General features: G+C 46.3%; 1 protein-coding gene across 1 annotated transcript in view; it reads right to left on the bottom strand.

Annotated features, from left to right (window-relative positions):
• usp24 (ubiquitin specific peptidase 24) overlaps nt 1–25,061 on the bottom strand; it is a 49,696-nt gene that overhangs the window by 11,691 nt on the left and 12,944 nt on the right. Inside the window, exons 8-47 of the mRNA XM_080832120.1 lie at nt 22,232–22,297; nt 21,725–21,799; nt 21,289–21,447; nt 20,773–20,887; nt 18,059–18,162; nt 17,439–17,546; nt 16,857–16,952; nt 16,490–16,651; nt 14,856–14,963; nt 14,556–14,705; nt 14,036–14,167; nt 13,436–13,547; nt 13,203–13,279; nt 12,903–13,043; nt 12,732–12,785; nt 12,489–12,604; nt 12,007–12,073; nt 10,945–11,055; nt 10,199–10,297; nt 9,610–9,783; nt 9,231–9,316; nt 8,810–8,918; nt 8,321–8,479; nt 7,819–7,916; nt 7,589–7,684; nt 7,179–7,407; nt 6,782–6,944; nt 6,247–6,402; nt 5,992–6,062; nt 5,685–5,845; nt 4,870–4,931; nt 4,350–4,541; nt 3,869–3,983; nt 3,285–3,429; nt 2,685–2,804; nt 2,010–2,135; nt 1,769–1,867; nt 1,336–1,418; nt 913–1,054; nt 56–175 (exon numbers count right to left, since the gene is read on the bottom strand). Of these exons, the coding sequence (XP_080688246.1) occupies nt 56–175; nt 913–1,054; nt 1,336–1,418; nt 1,769–1,867; nt 2,010–2,135; nt 2,685–2,804; nt 3,285–3,429; nt 3,869–3,983; nt 4,350–4,541; nt 4,870–4,931; nt 5,685–5,845; nt 5,992–6,062; nt 6,247–6,402; nt 6,782–6,944; nt 7,179–7,407; nt 7,589–7,684; nt 7,819–7,916; nt 8,321–8,479; nt 8,810–8,918; nt 9,231–9,316; nt 9,610–9,783; nt 10,199–10,297; nt 10,945–11,055; nt 12,007–12,073; nt 12,489–12,604; nt 12,732–12,785; nt 12,903–13,043; nt 13,203–13,279; nt 13,436–13,547; nt 14,036–14,167; nt 14,556–14,705; nt 14,856–14,963; nt 16,490–16,651; nt 16,857–16,952; nt 17,439–17,546; nt 18,059–18,162; nt 20,773–20,887; nt 21,289–21,447; nt 21,725–21,799; nt 22,232–22,297 (4,758 nt within the window). The remainder of the gene's footprint in view (nt 1–55; nt 176–912; nt 1,055–1,335; nt 1,419–1,768; nt 1,868–2,009; nt 2,136–2,684; nt 2,805–3,284; nt 3,430–3,868; nt 3,984–4,349; nt 4,542–4,869; nt 4,932–5,684; nt 5,846–5,991; nt 6,063–6,246; nt 6,403–6,781; nt 6,945–7,178; nt 7,408–7,588; nt 7,685–7,818; nt 7,917–8,320; nt 8,480–8,809; nt 8,919–9,230; nt 9,317–9,609; nt 9,784–10,198; nt 10,298–10,944; nt 11,056–12,006; nt 12,074–12,488; nt 12,605–12,731; nt 12,786–12,902; nt 13,044–13,202; nt 13,280–13,435; nt 13,548–14,035; nt 14,168–14,555; nt 14,706–14,855; nt 14,964–16,489; nt 16,652–16,856; nt 16,953–17,438; nt 17,547–18,058; nt 18,163–20,772; nt 20,888–21,288; nt 21,448–21,724; nt 21,800–22,231; nt 22,298–25,061) is intronic.

Below are 25,061 nucleotides of genomic sequence, written 5' to 3'. Positions count from 1 at the left end.
GCGAGCTCTTGTGTTTGTCATGAGTGTGGTGTAGTACAGGACCTCCCCTCCTTACCCGGATCTGCTCGTCGTATTTGATGGAGCGCCCACTCTCCCAGTCGAAACCAAAGCGCATCAAGTGGATGACCAGCACATTGGGCAGGGATTTAATGCAGGTGCGCTTCACCGTGGTTCTCTGGGACAGGAAATATACTGTCAGTAATGCTATCCACACCAGGCCTGCAGGCATAGACCCATACATAACAAGACAAACAAACAGACAGACAGACAGACACACACAGACAGACAGACAGACAGACAGACACTCATGCTTGCTAGGATGACCAGGTGTCCCGCTTTGTGTTGTCTTGCACAAAAGTTTGACCTTTTGTCCTTCATCCTGACATCCATGATAATGTCTCGCATTTATATTGGTCATTTGGATTTCAATGGTCAGATATAAGAACACACGGATGCGTTCTCTTACCTGCTGGCATATGAGCCGCTTATGTTGTTGTGCTATACTTTCTACTTCACTTAATAGCGCTACGTCAAAAGCAGCAACCTGGCTCATAGAAATGCAAATGCCGAAGTGGGGCAGGTGAACTTTACACACATATGGCAGATAAAAGCCACAAGGTGGCATCACGGCTCATCATATCTTTCAGCTGTAGCCTGCATCTTTTATGGCCTTACTCTAGAGAACACGTGAGAACAAGTGGAGGTGTTTACGAGCCAAAAGGCAGAATACAAGTGCTTGGTTCCCAGTCCAACACTGTCCCACACAAACTTACAACTCGTCCCACATTTGTTCGGTTTGCACCTAGTCACCCACTCTAATTGCTCACACACGTACATAAAAACACAAACACAGACACAAATACCAACACAGACACACAGACACACACAGACACCTAAGCGGAGGTGCAGTACCTTCTCTTTGCACTTCTCGCAGTAGTAGGCGTTGCTGCCCTCCAGCACCTCCCCCCTGACAAACTGGTCCAGAGAGATCTCCAGGCTTTGGCAGGACGTCACCCCCAGGTTCAGCGCCATGAACGTCTCCTCACGCTCATACCTGCCAAGGAGAGCACCCAGGCGTCAGCAGGGTCAACCAGTACATAATATCCACAGCATCGGCACAACTTCAGTCCCAGATACACACTCATCTACTTTATGATGAAGGACAAAGACTGCTAGATACGTCATTATCAGTCATTATATCTGAACAGATATTACAACCCTTACAATACTGGACTATCTATTCTACAGAATATCTAATATCTAAACTATGTAAAAACATTGAATGATAAATACTCTGAGACCATTAAGCACCAAAGTGCCCAATCTTTTCCTCACCTGTGTGGGCAGTCTTTGCATATCTTTTGGTCCGAGAAAATGCCCTGGAAGGTGTTCTTGAAGATCTGCTCTCGTCCAATTTTCTGAAAAAAAAAGAGAAATAAAAGGGTTTTGACAGGATCCACTGTAGATAGACGCAAGCTTTAGCTTCATTTGTACTTGTATTGGTCTCTGTATAATAAAGGCGAAATGCAGAGTGTTATCATAAGATCATGGTAACATGGACATTAACATAACTGTTCACAGATGGACAAGGGATGCAGGCCACTAAAGCCAATCAGTAGCTCAGTTGGTGGGTGACTGAGGACAGGGGTGTGTGTGTGTATGTGTGTGTGTTAGTGTGTGTGTTAGTGTGTGTGTTAGTGTGTGTGTTAGTGTGTGTGTTAGTGTGTGTGTTGGTGTGTGTGTTGGTGTGTGTGTGTGTGTGTGTTACCTTCAGGTGCTCATCCAGCTGGTCCACCAGACTGGTGAAGAACTCGTAGGCGTCCTGCTGTTCTCGCACATAGAGCTCCTTATTCCACATTTTAAAGATCTGCAACAAAGCAACACAAGACTCAAATTAGGATTGAATACAGACAAGCAGTACCTGCACAGGCAGACTGCAGCTTCCATGGCTGTTTGTTGTGAAAGCTGGCCTATGGGATCATTTATGTGACGTGTTATTCACACATTACCTTCCAGAAGTTTTCAGGAACGTAGTACTGCAGTTTGCTCTCCATCAGGTGTCCAAAGAGAGACTGGACCTGACAGAACACACTCTCCTCCGGGTTCTCTGTGTCGTCCTCGATTGACAGGAAAGCCTGCAGACGCAGACACACAGACACACAGACACACACGAAAAGAGGCAACATTACACCGTTGTAAATCAACAGACTGCACCATCCAAAAACACACAGTCAAACCTAAGACACACTTATATATGCTCAGCTTCATTGTGTCTGTCCCCCTCTACTGGAGAGAGACTCACACTGTGCTCAGCACAAACATGCAGTGTAGGTAGCAACTGGCTAGTTTTTGCTAATCTTCACACATTCAGTCACGTCAATGTAGTGAAGCTTGGTGGAGTGGGATAAGGCTAATTTATCGATTTAAGCTTTCTTTCGGTACATTTCAAGGTGTTCAGCTTTGTGATGTCACCCTTTTCCACACAATTAAGATAATGTTGACTCGGGCAGCCCAGACCAGTCAAACAGTCACCAGTGCCATGCTAAACCGAGGGCATATAGGCTGTAATAAATCTTCATTTGTAAAATATTTGAGCACAAAAGGCAAGACCGTTTGCTTTTACGTTTGAGGGGAGAGTTCTGTGGTGTGGTGAGTGTGAATAAGGCTTTAGGTGGCAGGGGTACCTCTGGCAGGCCAGGCTGCATGTAGAGTTGCTGGAAAACTGCATTCATGTAGCAGGTGGCCCCGCCGTTCTTCAGGCCCACAAAGCCGGACACAGAGCGACTCTCCACAGGAGGCAGGTACTGAAGACACACACAGACAATTAAGAACCCCACCAGCAATACTCAAAGGAAAACGACAGGCTTTGTACAACTGAAACAGATGGGGAAATACCGAACAGAAGCAAAAAAAAAACATAGCAAGTGAGAGAGAGAGAGAAAGAGAGGGAAACGGAGCGAGAAAAAGAGAGAGCGAGAGCCAGAGAGAGAGAGAGAGAGAGAGAGAGAAACAGAGCAAGAAAGAGAGAGCGAGAGCCAGAGAGAGAGAGAAGAGAGAGAGAGAAACAGAGCAAGAAAGAGAGAGCGAGAGAGAGAGAGAGCGAAAGAGAGAGAGACAGAGAGAGAGGGAAACAGAGCGAGAAAGAGAGAGAGCCAGAGCCAGAGAGAGAGCCAGAGCCAGAGAGAGAGAGAGAGAGAGAGAGAGAGAGAGAGAGAGAAACAGAGCGAGAGAGCGAGAAACAGAGCGAGAGAGCGAGAAACAGAGCGAGAGAGAAGGCCACTTACATCGAACTCCTTGGTGAGTGAGGGGTCAGACTGGTGGTGCATGGAGAGCAGCTCGCGGGTGATGAGCTGCAGGTTGGTGATGGAGCTGTCAGCCAGCATCACCAGCACCTCGTACGCTGCCAGGCGACTGCTCACCGTGCTGCACCTGGGAGACAGGAGAGAGAGAGCGCGGAGGAGCAAAGAGAGAGGAAAGGTGGGTCCATTAAGAAATCACAAAAACATGCAGTTGGAGTCCGTTATGTGTTTGGGGTATGCGGTAGCAGATGTTGTTAGTGTACAATCTGAGCGTTAATTCCTCCTGTGTCGACCTAGACTGGATGTAAATCAGTCGACAGATCTTAAATCAGAGCTGACAGTTTGCACTGAAATTGTATGGGTTCGGTTTTGTTTCCATGCCAACTCCATGTCCTGGATTACAGATCCAAAACAAAAATCAGGAGCTTATCAGAACCTTACAGACTGCATTGCACAAACAATCACTTACTCTCCTGAAGTGATGACGCCTGTGTGTACACACCCAGAAAGGTGTGTGTGTGTGTGTGTGTGTGTGTGTGTGTGTGTGTGTGTGTGTACACATTTCTCACTTTGGGTGGAAGTCGTGGCTGGGGGCGGAGGAACTGGTGGGGTTGTTGCTGTTCAGGATGATGCGGGACGCTCGGAACAGGAAGTCGTCCAGTAGCTGCTGGATGAGGGAGGAGCCTGGAGATGTAACATGGAGAACATATAACACACCAGCCATTAGGAGCCGCTCTCTGGAGAGCAGCTTCTCCCACATCTGTGATTGGTTCATGAATGTCATGAATGCCCGTGAGTGACTGAAATTGTGTGTGTGCAAGAGAGTGTCAGTGCAAAGGGTGTGAGTAAGCATGTGTGTGTGTGTGTGTGTGTAAGCACATGTGTGTGCAAGTGTATGTATGAGCACATGTGTGTGTGTTAGCACGTGTATGTGGGCACATGTGTGTGAGCACATGTGTGTGCAAGTGTGTGTGTTGAAGTGTGTGTGTGCAAGTGTGTGTGTGAGTAGGTGTGTCTGAGCACATGTGTTCCCCTCCCCTCCAATCTTACCCAGCTGCTCCTTCTCGTTGCCACAGAGTGAGAGCAGGGTCTTAATGAGGCGGAGGTGTCCGGCCAGCAGGATGTTGTCGGCCTCGCTGGTCTCCAGCTCCGCCGTCCATGTGGGCTCAAAGTTGTCCAGCCAGCTAATCTCATCCTCCAGCATGGCCGCCGGGCTGATCTGCAGCTGCTCCATCTCTGTGGCTGAGCACACACAGACAGACAGACAGACAGACAGACACACACACACACACACACACGCACAGAGACACACACGCAAACACACGCACACCATACATCATGTCACATGCCAACAACGTTTTAGAACTGACATAAATCCCAGTCTGTCCACTTCTTAAATGTGTTTGTTATACTTATTATAAATACCTAAACACTGAAATGCCGATAAATGTTAGGAAGTGAGTGGAAGAGGTAGCCACCCCTGGCTGCATCTGTCCTTCAGTATGAGGTCATTAGGGTCTATCTGAGCAAGAGGAACCTCTAAGTAACACAGACGGGAGAGGGCACTTACTGGTCAGGTCATCCAGGAGTTGGCATCGCAGGTCAAAATACTCAGTGCACTGAGACAGCAACCTGCAAGAGGACACAGAGCCAGTCATGAACCTCTCTAAAGCAGGAGGAGGAGCAGCAGGAGGAGGAGGAGGGGGATGAGCAGGGGGAGGAGGAGCAGGAGGAGGAGGAGCAGGAGGGTGAGCAGCAGGAGGAGGGGGAGAGCAGGAGGAGGAGGAGGGGGAGCAGGAGGAAGAGAAGGAGGGGGAGCAGGAGGAGCAGGAGGAGGAGGGGGAGAGCAGGAGGAGGAGGAGGGGGAGCAGGAGGAAGAGAAGGAGGGGGAGCAGGAGGAGCAGGAGGAGGAGGGGGAGGAGCAGGACACCATACTATAAATGAAGCAGAGGAAATGAAGCAGTCAAATTCATGACCTCTGATTAGGGCTGACGAAAACAACCAGATGTCGTCCTGATAATTAACATAGGCATGCACGTGTGTGTGTGTGTGTTTGTGTGTTTACATATACATGTGGTATGTATGTGAAAGTAGTTATGTATGAGTGCTTGTACACTTGAATATGTACATGCCTGTCTAAGATATTTAGTTGTGTGTATGTGTCTCTCTGTGTGTGTATGCGCATGTATGATTGTCTACAGCATATGGGTGTAGGTGGGTGTGTGTGTGTGTGTGTGTGTGTGTGTGTGTGTGTGTGTGTGTGTGTGTGTGTGTGTGTGTATGCTTGTGGATGGTGTGCATGCTTGACTCTTATATGTGTGTGCGTGTGTATTCTTGTCTATAACATGTGTGTGTGTGTCTTTGTGTGTGTGTGTGTGTGATCACCTCTGGTTGATGCCCCTCATGATGCTGGTGGGGGACCAGAGGGGCAGCTGGGCGGTCAGCACCACCTTCAGCAGGAACAGGTTGGGCTTCTGCAGCTCAGGGTAGGCCGACGCGTCCGTCTGGCTCAGAGTGTACAGCTGGTCACAGGCCACACGCCGGATCTAATGCACACCACATGACAGACAGTTAGGGGGAACCTGCACTCATGTCCATTCATCTATGTGTTCCGGTAGCTCAACTGCTAACTGATGCTAACACCACCAAGATTCATAGGCTGGTACCCTTGAACCTGGGTGCTCATCCATACCTCTCCACTGGAAGAACCAAGCAGGATGTCTATGATGAAATCAGTCACACTTAGTAAGTTATAAAAAGAGGCTGGAATAGAAAGAGAAAACACTTTGATTACAGCTTTGTAAAGGACATTTACTTTCAATGAGATTAAATCTCAGTACAGAATGTAGTAAATGTGTGCGATTATGTACCGGTGTGTGTGTTCGTGCTTTATGTGTCTGAGAGGGACATATCTGTGTGCGTGTGTGTGTGTGTGTGTGGCACTTACAGAGTTGCTGGGAGCGCAGCTGGAGGCAGGTGACGAGCAGAGAGAGGGCCTCGCGGGCGATGATTGTGTCTTTGATGGACACACACAGCTGCTTTACACAGATGCCCGCCTGCAGCGTGGTGGCCTCGCCCTCGCTGCCAGAGCTGCAGTTACTGCCTGAGAACACACACACACACACACACACACACACACACACACACACACACACACACACACACACACACACACACACACACACACAGAACACACACAGAACACACTCTTATTAGTGAGACATTTCAACTCTTGTAAATCAACCACTGGAATATAAGAGATGGGGATCTGTGTTATTAACGCATATTAACACATGTAAGCAAAGAAAAAAAAAAGATGCTTATAACAAAGATACAATGAGCTTTTTAAGTGCCACATAAGCATGGTCATAACACTGTCCCAAACAATGACTAAACACTGGGGTATGACTGATAACTGGCAGGGGCTACAACAAAAGATAAGTGTGTGTGTGTGTGTGTGTGTTTGGGTTGGTCGATCTCACCTGTGCTGCTGACCCTGCTGCGCACTCCCATGGGGAAGAGGGAGCTGGTGCTTTCTTTAATTGGCTGGCTGCTCCCCACCAGGTCCAATCGGCCGGCGGCAGCCGCCCAGGTGAGGCGCATGAAGCAGGCCACTGTGGAGGTGAAGTCCCCCACCTCCATAGTCTGGTGATGGGGAAACAAAGACAGACACAAGCTTACATTACATAACCGCTGAGCTGCATCAAATTACATAACTGATTAATTATATTGAATTAATTCAATTTCACTGAGATGGCATAGCAGACAGACAGACAGACAGACAGACAGACAGACAGACAGACAGACAGACAGACAGACAGACAGACAGACAGACAGACAGACAGACAGACAGACAGACAGACAGAGCTTTCTGCCCACCTGGATGGCCACGCGGGCAGCGGGGATGATCTCCTCCACGCGGATAGATGAGCGGTCCGACATACTCATCTGCCGGTAGGACGACTTCTCGGGTGTCCCGCACAGAGACAGCTGCCGGTTGCCCTGTCGCCCCGCGTTACGGAAGGGTCGTGACGAAAGCGTGTCATGGCCGTCCTTACTCATCTCATCATCCAGGATGCTGGGCATGGTCTGCCCTACCAGCAGGAACCTGCAGGGGGAGCCACACAAGAGAGTCCACTTAAGAGAAGAGAAACACACTTAACCCAGGAGTGTGGCTTTCAACTGTAAGAATGGTGAAAGTGGAAGTGAAAACAACTGCCTAATGCTCTAATGACAACTTTAGGACTGTGTCGGAAAACATAAGCATGATGATTTCTAGATGTGGGTACCTGGCCAACTGCAGACAGATGGAGTAGACGCCCTGTCTGGTCTCATAGTCCACCTCTGAGGGGATGGAGTCTCTCTGCATGACGTTCACCACCAGGCTAGATATAGGAACACAAACACACACACACCAACATTTATTAATATTACAGACATTAAACAGGTCAGCCATGTGTTCTCATGTTCAAGGTCATATACTGTAAGAATGACATCTCTGTTGAGTTAGAGTGAGTACCTCAGGCCTCCTGCTTTGAGGAAGTTTTCACAGAAAGACTTCACACTGGTCTTTGCCATCTCATCGTCAGACGTGGGCATCAGCTTTGAGCTCAACACCTGAGACAGAGATGGGGCAAAATAAGATCAGAGAGATATTCAAGACGCAAGACACACACTCTTTGCAAGACACAAATGTCAATTGCATAGGGGAAAAAAGATTACTTCTGATTTGACAGCTTTCTTGAGAAGGGAAGAAGTACATTTGTGGTGTGTAGGCTGAATGTTGAATCTGTGTGGTGTGAGTGTGGCAAGTGTGTTGGTGTGTGGTGAGTGTGTGAAGTGTGTGAAGTGTGTGAGTGTGTGTGTGTGTGGTGAGTGTGGTGAGTGTGGTTAGTGTTGTGTGGTGAGAGTGTGTTGTTTGGTTAGTGTTGTGTGGTGAGAGTGTGTTGTTTGGTTAGAGAGAGAGTGTGTGTGTGTGTGTGTGTGTGTGTGTGTGTGTGTGTGTGTGTGTGTGTGTTTACCTCCAGGTTGTAGAGCACCCTGAAGGTGGACATGCCCGGGGCGGAGGAGCGGAAGAGGGACTCCAGGATGGAGGCGGCGCTCTGCTGGTGCTGCTGCTTACTGGACAGAGACGGAGACTTGGAGGCCTGGGAGCCCGAGCCCAGTGTGAACAGGGTTTTCTACAGAGAGAGGAGATAAAAGGCCGTTAAAAGAGCCCAGTGTGAACAGGGTTTTCTACAGAGAGAGGAGATAAAAGGCCTTTATTAAAGTTTATTCACAAAGATACTGTGGTTGATTATGAAGTTTGATTAATAGAATAAATATGGCAATCTAATGACAACTTTAGATCTTTGGATTGTGTTAATGTAGTTACTACAAAGGCTTCTTCAGTGTCAGCTGCTCTGATTTGAGAGCCAGTGCACAAGTGGGCTAAGCAATCACACTCTATTCTGCTCTCCTCTGAGAAATCAGGAGAACTAAATGAAGTCATTGTCTGTCTGGCGAGTTACCTGGTGACTCCAGACGCTGGACTCTTTTGGCACAAAGTTGTCGAGGGCGTCCTGCACCTCAGGGTCCGTGGGGATGAGCAGGAGCAGCTTCCTCACTCGCAGCGTGATCCTGACAGGGAAACACACAGAGACAGAGAGAGAGAAAAAGCGAGAGAGAGAGAGAGAGACAGAGAGAGAGAGAAAAAAAGAGAGAGACATAGAGTAAGCAAGAGAGAGAGAGAGAGAGAGAGAGAGACAGAGACCGGGAGACGGACACAGAGACCGAGAGAGAGACAGACAAGCGAGAATAGATAAATAAAGAGAGAAGTATCTAGTCAGTGATGGGGACCACAGGTATTAGAGCTTTGAGTTAATTCATAGGGCATTTGATGCAGTGCATTTCTACAGCATCTGTACGGCGCCAAGTCAGAGGAAGTCTCACCTTGGCTCCTCCAAGTTGGCCAGCTGGTAGAGCATCTCAAAGACGTTACACACCAGCGCCATCACCACCCCTGGCAGGGACTTCTCCTGATGACAAACACACACAAACAGGCAGACATGTTGGCGTCAGTGTCTGCGCACTACAGCCTCTCACACACCACCATGGCAGAGCTTTCATGAGGGCATCAACACATGCAGACAGCCATGGGGGCTAGTGTCAGGTAAGGACGTTTACACCCCCCTTTGAACTTATATGTGTGTGAGTATGTAGCCATCTTAATAAAGAGTGCCTTAGTGTGGACCTGTGTGTCTGTGTCTGTGTCTGTGTGTCTGTGTGTGTGTGTGTGTGTGTGTCTGTCTTTGTGTGTGTCTGTGTGTACCTGCTCGAGGGCGTAGGCTGAGTTGAAGACGCCACTGCTGCTGCTGCTGGCTGAAGCGGAGCTGTCTGCGGAGCTGCCTGAGGGGGTGCCCGTGCCCGAACTCTTCACCGTCAGACTCTGCTCGTCCGAGAAGCCCAGCTGGTTCAGCAGCTTCTGGTCCCGGTTCATTGTCAGCTGTGTCAAACAAACACACACACAGTCAACACAAATGGCCTTTATCATCATGGCAATCTTTATTGAACTAACCTGAGCTTATGTAAGGACACAAGCTTCAGAAGAACAATCACAAGCAAAGAGTCAACCAATTATAACACACAAGTGAGTGTGAGAGAGTGCGTCATAAACATTATAGCTTTATGGCTTTATTTAATCGTAGGAAATGGACAGCTGGATAACCTGATGATGATGAATTCTACTTCTCTAGAAGGATTAACCGGTACAGACAAAGAACCAAACGTGATGCAACTACACAGCTGCTTTGCTCATAGATCGCATTTCCCATAAATCAGTTACTGTGAGGATGTCTGAGTGGCTTGTTGAGAGAACATGAGTGTGTGTGTGTGAGTGTGTGTGTATATGTCTGACTTACCATGCTGTCATTGGCAAAGATCTGGACATTGTCGACCGGACAGCTCAGCTGCTCTGCAATCTTCCACCTGATGCTGCCAATGGTCTCGTTGCTATGAGCCTGAAAGATGTAAACATGTATGCACACACACACACACACACACACACACACACACACACACACAGGTCACTTCAAGCACTCTTCATATAAGGCAAACCAAAGACGCTCTAATGTGAAACTCTGCCATTAATCAGGTCAAGTACAATACAATGATTTAAGTGTTTGAAAGTCTGCCTGTGTGTGTGTGTGTGTGTGGTGGAGTGGAAGATGTTCCTGAAATCCATAAATGTACACACGGGACGGTTGTTGTTTACAGGCCAGCGAGTAGATCTCTGTTTGCTTACTGCATGTATATGTTCTGTCTGTCTGTTCTGTCGCCAGCTCAAGAGCCAACACACTAGTGTGTGTGTGTGTGTGTGTGTGTGTGTGTGTGTGTGTGTGTATGTATATCTATGTGGGTGTATGTGTGTATGTATGTATGTGTGTGCATGCCTACGGGTGGAAAATTATATGTAAGACTGAGCAGATGTGCCTCTTCACTGCTGCAGTAATTCTTTCTATTTAATCATATCAACATATAATAATGTCAGTGGCCTAACAGCAAATGAAGGCCATCTGTAGGGGCCTAGAGCTTAGAATGAGTTGTACAACTTCACAGCCCTATACGACGACGAGAAAAGGTGTATGGTTGCGTCAATGTGCGTCACCTCCAGTGTAAAGGTGTCTTTGGTAGATTCGTAGGTAACGTGGAGGGTCACTGGGTGGCCGTGGAAGGAGGCACCGTGAGGTAGAATGGTCCGAGGAACTGAGTACAAATCCTGGAAGAGATCAACACAAGCACATGAGTCTTGGCTGGCTTGGGCAGGGGATCTGATGTTGACAGTCGCCGCTGCACAGGAGCTGGACAGAGCTGCAGATGTGCCAGGACTTGATAACCGCATACCTTTCATCAACAAGGAAATTGGGTCATGAGGGGGAGACTCTCTCTCTCTTACTCAAGCAAACTCACACACACACACACACACACACGCGCTCAAGAGTGATTATCACCAGAGAGTGACTGCGGTCAACCTCTTCACGGATCATGTGAAATGGATCACTGTTTTAATGAAATAATCCTCAACGCTCCTATGAAACTAGAGCCATGCTTATCGCCTTAGCAACTAATCCCTGTAAGGTCCCTTACAGTGCAGACCATCACTCAGGATTGGCTGGAAGGTTTGGAACCCAAGTGGACCCTAGAGCCCTATTACTTTAGGCATATTAATCAACACGGCAGGAATTAACCTCGCATTATTAACGGGCTGATGAGGTCATCCTAAACGCATCTCAAGAGCTCTGTTTCTTTGCCTGTCTGTTAGGGACAGAGGCTTTCCTACACACAGCAACCTAAGGGTAATCTCTATATTGACATTAGTCATCAGTGTCTTTTAAGGGAAGGCTTAATCATTAGGGGCTGGCGTGTACTGCTGACCTCACTCCACTCACTCAGCAGAAGGGGAGGAAAACACGCGGAAACATAGCTGGGCTTTCTGGGTAACCTGAATATGTTGCTTCACACTTTTGGGCTTCTCTGGAAAGGATTGTTCAACCAAATACTTCTGCAATTATCGACCAAAAGCTCCTAACAGTAGTCGCTCTCTTGTCAGTGAAATGCATTCAGATATATCTAACACAGTGTTGTGTTAATATAATGTTCAATAGCTGTGAGGCCACAACAGCATATCCATCCACTTCAAATAACCGCACTTGTGAAGTGTGGAACCTACCTCTATAGTAATGACATATCTCTCCGCCAGTAACAACAGCCTCTCTATAATCACCAGCTTGGTTGACCTGGTATAAAACAGAATGAGGTGATTAGATGTTTAAACGGCATCACACTGGGAATAATAAACCAGTGGCAGTAGCAATAGCAGCAGCATGTCACGCAATGCTCAGACCGTAATAGCTCTGTATGGTCGCTAAGTGAGGAGTCATTTCTGCTGTTTTACTGACAGTGCTCTTGTGGTCATTTCCAAGGCCCCGTCCAATTAAGAATGCTGACGTTTTGATGAGTGTTACGTTACACTCTGATTTGAGCGGAACTTGAGCTCAGCTTTAAAGCTTTTGTGCGTCACTAGTCTGACAATATTGGTGAAGTGCTGCTGCCAAGCCGTAACAAAACATAGAGAAGATGGTCAGTGTGATCAGCGCCTTATCTCTCTCACACACACACACACACACACACACACACAATCTGACTTAGCACCTGGAAGGGGATTGCACAGATGTGGCAACAGTTGGCATGGCGGTGGCAGTCAGCATCTTGGTTGCCCTGGTGACAGCGTGGGTAAGGGTGGGGCCCCCCAGGGCAGAGCTGGCAGCCTGTAAAAGCAAATGATCAAGTGTAAGCGTAGTGAAGTAGCGCACACACACACACACACACACGCACGCACGCACACGCACACAGACAGACCGACAGAGAGAGAGAAGAAAAAACAGAACCACTCACCTCTAATCTTTTGTAACAATCTGCGATGAACTTCTTATGCAAAGACACAGAGTCCTACAGGGGAACAGACAAACACACAGAAATAGAGACAGACAGAAAAACACAGGTTAGAAACCTCAGTCATCCAGGTCCAGTGAGCGTGGTGCTGCCCTCCCCGGCGCCCTGCCTCACCTTCTTCATTTTGGGGTTGAGGTTGCTGTAGCTGTACGTGATGATGAGCTGGATGGCCTCGTTGGCAATCTCCTCGTCGGGAGACTCCATGGCGATGCGCCAGATAAAGTCCATACCAGCCAAATCCAGCCGCTCCACACACTGTCAGGACAGAAACAGGCACACCGCACTCCTCATTATGAATCACAAAGGCACAGGCAGGGGGGCATTATAAAATATAATGTTGCTAATGATACAAATGAACATTAACAGACAAATAAACGGATGAGATGTGAGATGTGTTCAGGAGTGGAAGCATACCAGCTGGGTTCCCTGCCGTTTCAGTCGATGGTCGCAGAGGTTAACATTCTCAAAGAAGGTCTTAAAGAGGTTAAAACCTGTGAAAACCAGACAGAGGTGGTGTGTTAAGGTGATCAGCCAATGAACGGCTTTTGTGCTGTTGAATTTGAACATACGATAACAATTTACAATCAATAATAACCATATATTAACAACTTTTTTCAAGCATAGGCTGTGGTATTCCATTGTCTTACCGTTCATAGTAATCTCATAAGGCTCCAGTTTCAGGATCTTTTCCTTGAACAGCTGCTGCTGGACGTCACTCTCCAAGTCATGCTGACCCTTAGTGAACCACTCGAAACACATCTGCACACAACATGCAACACACAATCACACATTAACAACACGCAACACACAATCACACATTAACATCACGCAACACACAATCACACATTAACATCACGCAACACTCAATCACACATTAACATCACGCAACACACAATCACACATTATCATCACGCAACACTCAATCACACATTAACATCACGCAACACTCAATCACACATTAACATCACGCAACACTACATCACACATTAACATCACGCAACACTCAATCACACATTAACAACACACATTCATTCATTAACAACACACAATCACTCATTAACAACACAGAATCGCACATTAACAACCAGACACATTCACTAGATATACATGATAATTGTACGTTTAAGAGAATATGTTTTAAAATGTTGCATTTATCTCAAATGTAAAAGAATGAGAGATAGGATAAACTGCTGTCTTCTGGGCAACTCCAAGAGGGGTTGGACCCAGTGGCCTACAGGGATCAGTACCTCCCGGTCCATCTCACACACGTCCATGCCAGAGACCAGGCACTCCCAGACCTCCTTGGCCCGGTTCCACACCAGGTAGAGGCTGGCCTCCTGCAGAAAAAAGGCTAGGAACTTCAGGTGGGCCTCCAGATACTGCGGAGAGGATACAGGAGAGAGAGAGAGGCTTAGCTTCACATTCGACACGAAGGTCGTCAACAGATTGAACGGTTAAAAGAAACATTGGGGCACACTGCAACTACAGAGGAACAGACACTAGATAGACACCTGGACAACCGTATGTGAATACTTGTATCAACACATAATATAATTGTAATTGATAATAAAACAAAGGCAAAATAAACACACACACACACACACACACACACACACACACACACACACACTCTCTCTCTCAAACACTTAAATCACTGTTGAACTTGAACCTAATTAATGGCAGGGCCTCACGCTAGAAAATCTTTTGATTGCCTTATATGGGGAGTATTTGAAGTGAGCTGTAACTTTGTGTTTGTGGGTGTGTTACCTCCTGGTAGGAGTATCTTCCATCTACGAGCGTGGAGCCCGAGAGGCCGTTGGAGCCGGCGACAGACACAGCCAGGCGATGGCATGACACAAGGCTGCTCGTGATCAGCTTCACAATCTCAAAGTTCTTCTTCAGGTCCTGGATGATGCTCTACAGGAGGAACAGAGACGTTCAACTTCTTTCAATGTGTGTTATATCTGAAGTGTGTGTATGTGTGTGAATATGTATGTTTGCATTAATGTGTGTAAGAGGACAAAGGTAAACGTGAGAGGGAGCTGCGTGCAAAAGAGAGGGCCTCACCTTGTCCTGCTTCTGGTAGGTCTGTTTGATAAAAGAGCGGGTTATCTCATGGAGCTGACGAAGAGCCGGCACCACCCACACGGCCTGAGGGTTGCTCTGCTGGGAGGACTAATATGCGCACACACACACACACACACACACACACACACACACACACACACACACACACACACACACACACACACACACACACACACACACACACACACACACACACACACACACACACACACACACACACACACACACACACACACACACACACACACACACACACACACACACACACACACACACACACACACACAAACAAATGTGATCTTCATGAGCTATATATAGTGTCTCATTAAATCTTCACCCATGTTATTTTGATGTTATGGCTGGCGAGATCCTCTCAGGACCCAGGAGAGACAGTAAGCCTGTGTTAGTATGAAAGAGGAGCCCTGTCACCTGGCCATTAGCATACCAGATACCCTTCATAAATACTACAGGAATTACATGACTTGGAACTGTATTACACTGATCAAAAACCTATAAATGTTAGTTACACATTGGAATCAAGATTGTGTATAATTTAGCTGCTACCTGACTTTTGCGAGTACATTTTATGATGGTTATTTTATCATTTAAGTCTCAGGAATCTGTCTCTAGATAAAAGCCTTTGGAAAGCCATCTCTTAATCTCAGTGGGCTCCTTTACATTTCCAAAGGAAGCAGACAGAATCACCAAAATGGCAAACCGCCAAATCACAATCCCAGGTGTGGTCAGCCCTGTTCCAGGTGATTTCTGATTGGAGGAGAGTTAGGCGTGGCCCGCGGGGGCGTCTCTTACTTTGGCCAGTGAGCTGGGTTTCTTCTTGCCCCAGGAGCCAGTAAGAAAAGAGACCTGTGTCTCGTTGGAAGACTTTGGTTCCTCCAGCAAATGTATCTAAAAACATAAACTACAGTTGCATTCAGATGCCTCCTTGGACGACGGAGGTTGACAGAAGGCTGAAGCACTGAGTCTAGACCCAACCCGTTGTGTTGAAGAAGCGAGAGAGAGAGAGAGGGGGAAAGAGAGAAATAGAAGGAGAGGGAAAGAAAGAGAAGGAGAGAGAGAGAAGGAGAGAGAAAGCTAGCGACAACTTTTAACACCAATGCTCACACCTCTACTTCACACCCAGGAGAGAGAGCGTTGCTTTAAATGGAAGAGGCTGTTTGCAGGACATGAGAGATGACGTGAGCAGGTGCGCATCCTTATGTTGGGCGCTTTCTCCTGCTTAACACCACCACTAAAAATGCCACCAGGAGCAAAGCACAAGAACAGAGGACGGGAAAGAAAAGAGCGAGCGATCTCAAAAAAAGAGCGTCTGAAAGAGCGAGAGAGAAAGAAAGATAGACAGAAGGATAAGAGACTGAAAACTGAAAGGTGATGTACGATGGAGATACACCTTTGCTTTTGCAAGTGTTGCTCACGGGCAGAGAGGAAGGTCAGTTTAACACAAAACAAACCAAAATAAATAAAAAATTAAAATTAAAAAAAATATATTAACACTGTATGACATCAAACACTCATATTTAAAGTGTGCTTAGTAACCTTAAAAGGGTTAAATCAGCACTTAGAGAACAGAATAGAGAATAGATCTGATTTCTCACCTTCTTGATGTCCTCGATGCACTTGATGATGTAGTTCCTCTTGACGGTCTCCTTGACTGCATAGGCGTCGCTCAGGATGGTCAGGTGCTCCTCCAAGGCCTGCTGCACCAGACTGGTGGGGAGAGTGGGCAGATGGGCCAACTCCCAGAGCACCTCAAGCACCTACACACACACGGACACACACAAGGACACACACACACAAGGACACACACACACACAAATGAATATGTATGTATGTATGTGCACACACACACATATAATTTAAAATAAAACTGAACGTAAATGAATTGTTTTATTTTCCTATGATTCACACATACATGCATATGCACGCGTGGAGTGGATGGAAGAGTCTGCAAAAGTCACTCACCTTGCCAGTCGTGGCATCAGAGCGAGCCTCTCGACCGATCCTCCCGATCAAACTCAACAGCTTCTGCCGTACACGATCACTCTCTACCTCCCAGCTCTGTGAATCTCACACACACACACACACACACACACACACACACACACACACACACACACACACACACACACACACACACACACACACACACACACACACACACACACACACACACACACACACACACACACACACACACACACACACACACACACACACACACACACACACACACACACACACACACACACACACACACACACACACACACACACACACAGTTGAGCTGAGGAAAAGCTGTGTTCATGTAGCCCTCAGGCCTGCTAAGCCCCAGAAGCCTGGATGGGAGTTACAAACTGCCCAGACCTTAATTAAAGCCAAGGGGAGTTGACACAGGGAGGAGAAAAAAAATCCCACAAAAGACACAACTGCACACATGGCCACTCTCACAAACATATGCACCTCAACCGCACACGCACATGTGCGTGCAACCACACAAATGTGCACACACACACACACACAAACACACCTACACCCACACCTTACCTTCTGAATGAGAACAAAAAGGTGGCTGAGCTGGTCAAAGTTAAACTTGACAGCTGCTGCGGCGATGATGGTGTGTATGTTTTCAATGACTGTGGATGACTGGCCAGCCTGGGGGAGAGGAAACAAGACAAGCGGCGTTTTTAAACACACCGCACATGTGAACTGCACACAGACACAAACTATGAAGGTCTAACACAGTCAAATTATAAAACAGTTTTTCAACATGAGCTTAATGCTTTTATAGACACCGCACATGTGAACTGCACATATACACAAACGACGAAGAGAGTTTGAGCTTGTATGTGTACATGTTACAAAGGCCGCAGGATAAAAGCCACACAAACCAGTAGAAAGAGGGACCATGAGGGTCATACACAGTCAAATCATACATGTCAAATAATACAAATTATAAAACTGTTTCCCCTCACTCATTTCGACACCTTCCAATATGTCCTTAGGTGTGGAAATGAGTAAGGGAAATGTTAAAGTTGAATCCTTAATCGGTCCCTAATTCCTTGCCAAGGTTTTACATCAGAAAAAATGCATGAGTCATGGAGAACAGGTTCCTTGGGTGCAGGAGTGGCTGGGGCTTCAAGAGGAGGCCAAGGACGTGTGCCCACCTGTATTCTCCAGATCTTTGACAACTCGTCCAGAGACAGCTTACTGCCCAACAGCTCAATGATTCCCTTTATCCGATCACAGTACTGCGCCTGGTCAATATTCCCTGCCATTCAGAAAGAGAAACAACAAGAGAGAGAGAGAAAGGAGAGGTGAGTCAAATCAATGTGAAAGAGGGAAGGAGTATGTTTGGAGGGAGAGGAGTGATCAGAGACTGAGGGCAGTTAAAACAGACGAGTCACCTACAAAGAATACAGTATTTCTCTGTTCCTAAAACACATTTTTTCAAAGCATGCCTCGGTTTCTCTTAGCTCTAAACACAAATCCCAAAACCACTCACACAAAATGCAAAACCCTTTATATCTCTTGCAAAATGACACTTTGGTTTCAAAACACTATTATATCACCTCAAAAGGGCATTTTGTTTTCAAACAACAAACACAGACCATTATTTGAGTAGACATTTTAAGCATTGATTGAACACTGATGTGCTCAATGGAAAACACTACTATGAAATGGGAAAACACTAGTATGAAGGCCTTATCAGGAGTATTATGCCTTTTCATCTCCAGTGTTACTGTACGCTTTCTTCTGTTGTAAAATATTGTAACTGTATAATGTTTTAACTCAAAAATGAAAGAAAAATGTATAATAATAAAAGGACAAAAAAACTAGACTGCATCCTGTTCTTGCTCAAGACACATCTGAAACATCTGAAAATACAGTTTGATTTGAACATTTGATTGGATTACAATACAGTACAGTAATGTTTCTGTGCTGATAGGACGTAATCAGTTGTGGAAACGTATATGACCTACTTGCACATAGTCATATCATACTGTAATTGTTTGACTCTATCAGAGTTTCTGTCAAAAGGCACCCTGTACACCTGCTTCATTCTCGAGATGTTCTGCCTTAGAACATGGTCCACTGTGGCTAGGCTCTTTGTATTGATGTTTAGGAATATGTCTTGGTCATCAATGGTTGCACTTTGTATTTGTTTACGTATACTGTCATTTTACAAATACAGTACAATGTAAAATATTCTACAGATACAAATACAAGAATACTATGCTCCTGATACAGTAAGGCATTCAAACTAGTGTTTTACTGTCATAGTAGTGTTTCTTACCCATTCTCTCTTCTGAATGTCCGGAGAATCGGTGCAACTGAGAAGCGGCTTATGTTTGGTTGAACCCTCTGGCCAGCCTTGCTAGCCTCCTGCATGGTCAAACCCATGTTGACCACATGGTTGAACACATTGGCCTGAATCTCATCAGAGATACAGTAATGGCTCTCCGTCTTGCTCTTCCTCTTCATCATTTTCCTCCTCCTCCTCCTCTTACTCTCACTCCTCTGCCCCTCTGATCACCACTCACTTCAATGTTGCCATAAATTGTTCTCCAAAATAGGAGCTAAAGTTTTGATTTCAAATTGCACAACAGCTTTGGAAATGGAAGTTTTGTCATTTGATTAGCAGTGTTTTCTGTTTGAACACAATGAGGTTTTGGCATTGATGAAGCATGCAAAGTAGAGAGGATGGTGTTTAGTGTTTTGAAGAAAATGTGGTTAACAATTGAAAACTGTGTGTAAAGCAGAGAATTGTGTGTTGTGGTTTGAAGAAAGTGCGGTTAACAATTGAAATCTGTGTTTAAAGCAGAGAATTGTGCTTAAAGTTTAGCAGAATTGGTTTAGGGAGTTGGCACTTGGGTTTAGTGTTCAGAGAAACCGAGGCATGTTTTGAAAAAATGTGTTTTAGGAACAGAGAAATACTGTAAACACTTGCTCTGACCAAATTATTGTTTGGACAGCGGGTACAAAAACAATAAAGTAAAAAACAGCGAACAAGTTGGAGGAGGAGGAGTGAGACGGAAAAGGTCAGTGGATTGAAGTGCGAAAAGAAGGAAACAACAACAAACCTAAGAAACAGACCAGACAAGACAAAACAATCAAACAAACAAACAAACAAACTAACACAAAAGACGACTGTGTGACTTCCAAACTCAGGAAACAGGAACAGGAAAAAAGGAAATGAAAAGAGAAGAGAAAAGAAAAGCAAAAGAAAAGTAGGACTGCCTGAGGCCCAGACCAACACCAGGGCAGGAGAAGGAGAGCAGAGCGGAGAGGCGTGGAGAAGGAGCCTGCCGAAGAAGCCCCTGTCAGCAGTAGGGCCCAGTGCTCTGAGATCGCCTCTGCCCTCCACAGAGGTAGCGGAGGAGAGGAGAAGAGAAAGAGAGAACAAACTACAGAGCCAGGGACAGATGGAGCAGGCAGAGCACTCATTAGCCCCTGAGAGTGACTAGGCTCACACACTCCTGCGGCCATTGTCACACACACACACACACACACACACACACACACACAGGAAGCTAATTATGGGACGCCAGGGTAATCAGCAGGATGTGAGTGTGCGAGAGAAATAGAGAGGAGAGTTTGAGCTTGTGTGTGTGTGTGTGTGTGTGTTACAATGGCTTCAGGGTAAAAAGCCACACAAACCAGTTGAAAGAGGGACCTAAATACGAGTAGTGGCTTCGGGGCTGGCAAATTTGACAGCAATTAAGGAGCATGGCACCTTCTTGTGAACGCTGAGGAAGAAACATCCCTCATATACCCTACTCTGCCTCTGCAATTCCATTAATGTTGGATGTTGTGGACTAAATCTGTAAAAACAACTAAACAAAAACAAAACACCAGCGGTCCGAGCCGTGACCCTCACCTTCCAGGGCTATTGAGAGAACGGAGTTCTCCACCAGCCAGTCCAACAGCCGGTCGGTGTCTATGGCGTTCTTCACCGTCTTGGACACGGTGCTCTCCTCAATCAGCTTGGTCACCTAGGAGACACACTTCAGCATGAGGTGGGTGGTCATGGATTCACAACCTTTGCAGCCCATGGAGCCCCAGACAACTATGAGAATGCTGCCTGGCACAGGCTTCTTGTGGCTCCAGCACAAAAATGTATGTGACAAGCATTGGCTATAAATATCAGACTGCATGGGGAGAATATAGCAACATAGGTGAAGATGCTAACGGATATAGAATGTCCTTGATAATGGACGGAAATGTATGTCAATGTAATGCCTTAGGTGCTGTATACGTGCAACACTGTACACAATGCAAATCACTGTAGCAGTTCTGTAGAAAACAGAAACCTGGTACTGCGATAGAGGGGAACTCTGTGATTGTGTGTGTGTGTGTGTGTGTGTGTGTGTGTGTGAAACTCCAGGACTCAGACCTCTTTAAGGGAGTTCATCTTGGCACTAAAGTGTGGAGTCTTGAGCATCCTCAGCAGGATGTCCAGCCTTAGGTCGTCCACCACAGTGACCAGCTCCCGCTGGAAACGCATGCACAACAGCTTGATCGCAGACAGCAGCTCCGGGATGCTCACCAGACGCTGCCAAACGACAACGAGAGCGAGAGAGAGCGCGAGAGAGAGAGAGAGAGAGAGAGAGAGAGAGAGAGAGGGGGGACAGAGAGGGAAGGGACAGAGAGAAAGAGCATAAATGGAAAGACATGGAAATGTGTAAGGGCATCAAATAAGTACAGTAGGAATGAAGCACGAGACCAAACAGAGCAGTGGATGTGCTTTAGTAAGTGGGCCTCGCTGGCGTGGTGGATATGCACTGGCTTTAAGATTCCCAATCACAGTCTCCCATGTTGTGTGTTCCTACCTTATCCTTGAGGTCTTTCTCCTCCAGATTCTGCACGTACGTGATCATCTTGTGAATGACAGGGTCCAACATTGGCTGATGGGAACAGGAAGGGACCAGTTAAGGGTGAACCGATGAATGTAGCAATCGCACGCAAGAATCCTCACCTCAGATCAGATTTGACAACACACCTGTGAGCCTGATTTAGAATAACATTTCAGCTAATCCAGGAGGATTTACTTTTAATTAAACAGGATCCAGATCATGTGTCCAGGTTTAAGATACAAAAGAAACACAGGCACGCTCTGACTTAATTCTGCATGGACTTTTGTTTCCTGACAAAAGAGGCTCTTTTTTCTCTGTTTTGTCACTTCATAATTTGTGCCTGTATCAACATGTTCAAAGTATTTATTTCTTTGAGGATATTACCAATTTATTGCAAAATAATAACACAGAAAAAATCAAGAGGAGAAAGTACTACTTCTTCCCAATATCAATATTTCCAAAAAGATTTGGCGATTAGCTCACCTGGACGAGACTGGAGTTGAGATACTCAGCACACACACTCAAGGGCTGGACCAGGGCCGAAACACTCTGAGGACACACAACCAGTGTACGTGTGTGTGAATGACAGGCACAAGTTACAAACATCTAACGCAGCACTGCCGTCAACACAGCAGACGATGGAGCACGACTGCTCGGACACAGGAAACCAGACGTGACATGCATCTGGACAGTGGACATTAATCACCTCAAAGGCTTAATGGCTCCACTCATCCTAATATCACCACTCTCAGTCTTTTAGTGCTCTCTCCAAATATTGTGACCAGTTCATAGAGAGAGGGCCAGGCTGGGAATGGCTGTGTAGGACCAGGGAGTGACTGACTTGTCACCCAGGGAGCTGAAAAGGCAAAGGCAGCAGAGCATGCTAAAGCCTCTCCTCTTGCTCTTGCTCTTGCTCTTGCTCTTGCTCTTGCTCTTGCTCTTGCTCTTGCTCTTGCTCTTGCTCTTTCTCTCTCTCTCAATCCCCATCTCTCTCTCAGACAGAGACTATGAGCTGAGGGAGCCAAGTGGCCTTTTGTCCTGTCCATGCTGGTGGTGAGAGAGGGCATCTCTGAGCCCCTGATGAATCACCCCTCTGTTCGCCATCAAACGACTTCGCTTCCGCCTGGAGAGAGTGAATGAATCACTCCTTTCCTCCTCCTCCTCCTCCTCCTCCTCCTCCTCCTCACACAGTTTCCCTTTCTCGCTTCCCCCCCCACCCCCACACACTTCCCTCCACCTCCCCCACACTGGAGCCGGAGTCAGGCGCTCTCCAGGTTTCCTCCTGTTCCTTTTTCCCCCTTTTTCATGCTCTCTCCTGTGGAAGTTCTTTCTCTCCCTCTTTCTCTCTCTCTCCCTCTCCCTCTCTCTCTCTCTCTCTCTCTCTCTCTCTCTCTCTCTCTTCCTGTCTAGGCAGGGTGGTAGAGGGATGGTGGAGGTGTGTCTGGGAACGAAATTACTGAACTGCACTGTTTGGTTCTGTTGAACTTCAGCAAGACTTCAAAAAGGCAAGCAGGAGAGAGTGTTCACTGACAGTGTAAGATCAGAGATCTAGCCATCCTTCCTTTAATTCCTTGTCTGATATATACATGTGCTATTTATATGTACAATAAATAGTCATCTCAACACTAGAAATCCAGTACTTGTATTCAGAAAAGATACAGTACGGGGCAATGGTTTTGGGCTTTGTCTTGAAGTTATTTTATTCTTCTGTATTATTGTATTGTATTATTCTGTATTAGTGTACTATATATTTCGATTTTAAACATTCTTTTATATGCACTTTGCGTGTTTGTTAATTGATAAATAAAAACTTGTCATGTCGTTAGATAATCTGTACTTCATAACTTCCATGGCTTTAAAAGCATTCTTACTTCACAGTAGGGCTGTCAACGAATATTCGAAGTTCGAATATTCGTTCGAATGGTATCCAAAAACGCGAATTCGAACGTGAAAATTAATATTCGAATGTGCAAAAACACTCCCGCGGTACAAGCGCCTCTATCTGCTTTGTGAATGAGCCTCTGTCTGTTCGCGATGTCCCTCATGTAATGTTTAGTACTGATCTTATCAGGACTCTTATTGTGAAATGATGCGTGAACCGGAAACTAGTGTAACGTAGGCCTACCTGAGTGAGAGTGGAAGACGGTTGATTTAATAAAGACTCCTGAACTTGCAGTAGCCTATATGTGTAATACTTTCTATGATAAAGTACAAGTCAATACATGGTGTCAGAAGTGGGATAATATTCGAATGTGAAAAAACACTCCCGTGGTACAAGCGCCTATCTGCTTTGTGAATGAGCCTCTGTCTGTTCGCGATGTCCCTCGTTTTAAAGTAAGGAAGCAGTGCTGCTTGCGATGATCGTTCTTATAGCCTAATGTTTTTTTTTTCATTGAGAATAACCCAGCAGTTTAGCCACGGTTGCACTACATTACAAAATCATATAGCCTACGTTCATCATTTTTGTTCCTGGCGATTTCAATTGGTTGTCTGTGCAAGACAACAGACATGGACATTTATTCTTTCTTATTCGCAACTGTTCTGAGCTGGACTTACACAGGCTATGCCATTCAATAAGCATCCGAAGTAGAGCAGGGGAGCTAGTAGTCTGGTTGGTGAAAGCTGCTGTAACGCAATGTTCTCGGCAAAGTCCGAGACAGCTTTTTTTTCGCATTATTGACGTATTGACGGCAACTGCGTAAAATAGGCAACCAGATATTCGAATAGTTCGAATTCGTGATTTTTTTCCAAACGAACATTCGAATGTAATTTTTGAGCAATTTTGACAGCCCTACTTCACAGCATTGTTTTTAACGTGCCTAAAACTATAGTACAGTACTGTGACACACACAGGCTCATCACTGGCGTTACTAGACCTCATCTCACACAGTGTGAAGACACATCTGTCCCCTGTCATTTTTGTGCAACCATGAGACAGCCCCTGGCTTGTCTTAGTTTCGATCGCCTGATTGGCATGCAAATCCCACCTCATCTCCCTCTCTCCATCTGTCTGTACCACACACACACACACACACACACACGGACACACGGACACACACACGGACACACACACGGACACACACACGGACACACACACGGACAAAGACACACACACGGACACACACACACGGACACACACACACGGACAGACACACACACACACACACGGACACACAAATCAAAGCATCTTTTCCATGTCCTCCAGGCTGCACATCCGGCCTGGCACGCCTGCGGAGTGCTAATGGCCGCCATCAAAGGTCCACGAGGAGGAACCAAAAACAAGGCCACTTTAGAGCACGCAGACAAGGGGGAG

The sequence above is a fragment of the Sprattus sprattus genome, assembly GCF_963457725.1.
Source record: "Sprattus sprattus genome assembly, chromosome: 2".
NCBI classification, from domain to species: domain Eukaryota; kingdom Metazoa; phylum Chordata; class Actinopteri; order Clupeiformes; family Clupeidae; genus Sprattus; species Sprattus sprattus.
This window is presented reverse-complemented; position numbering and strand designations above follow the sequence as displayed.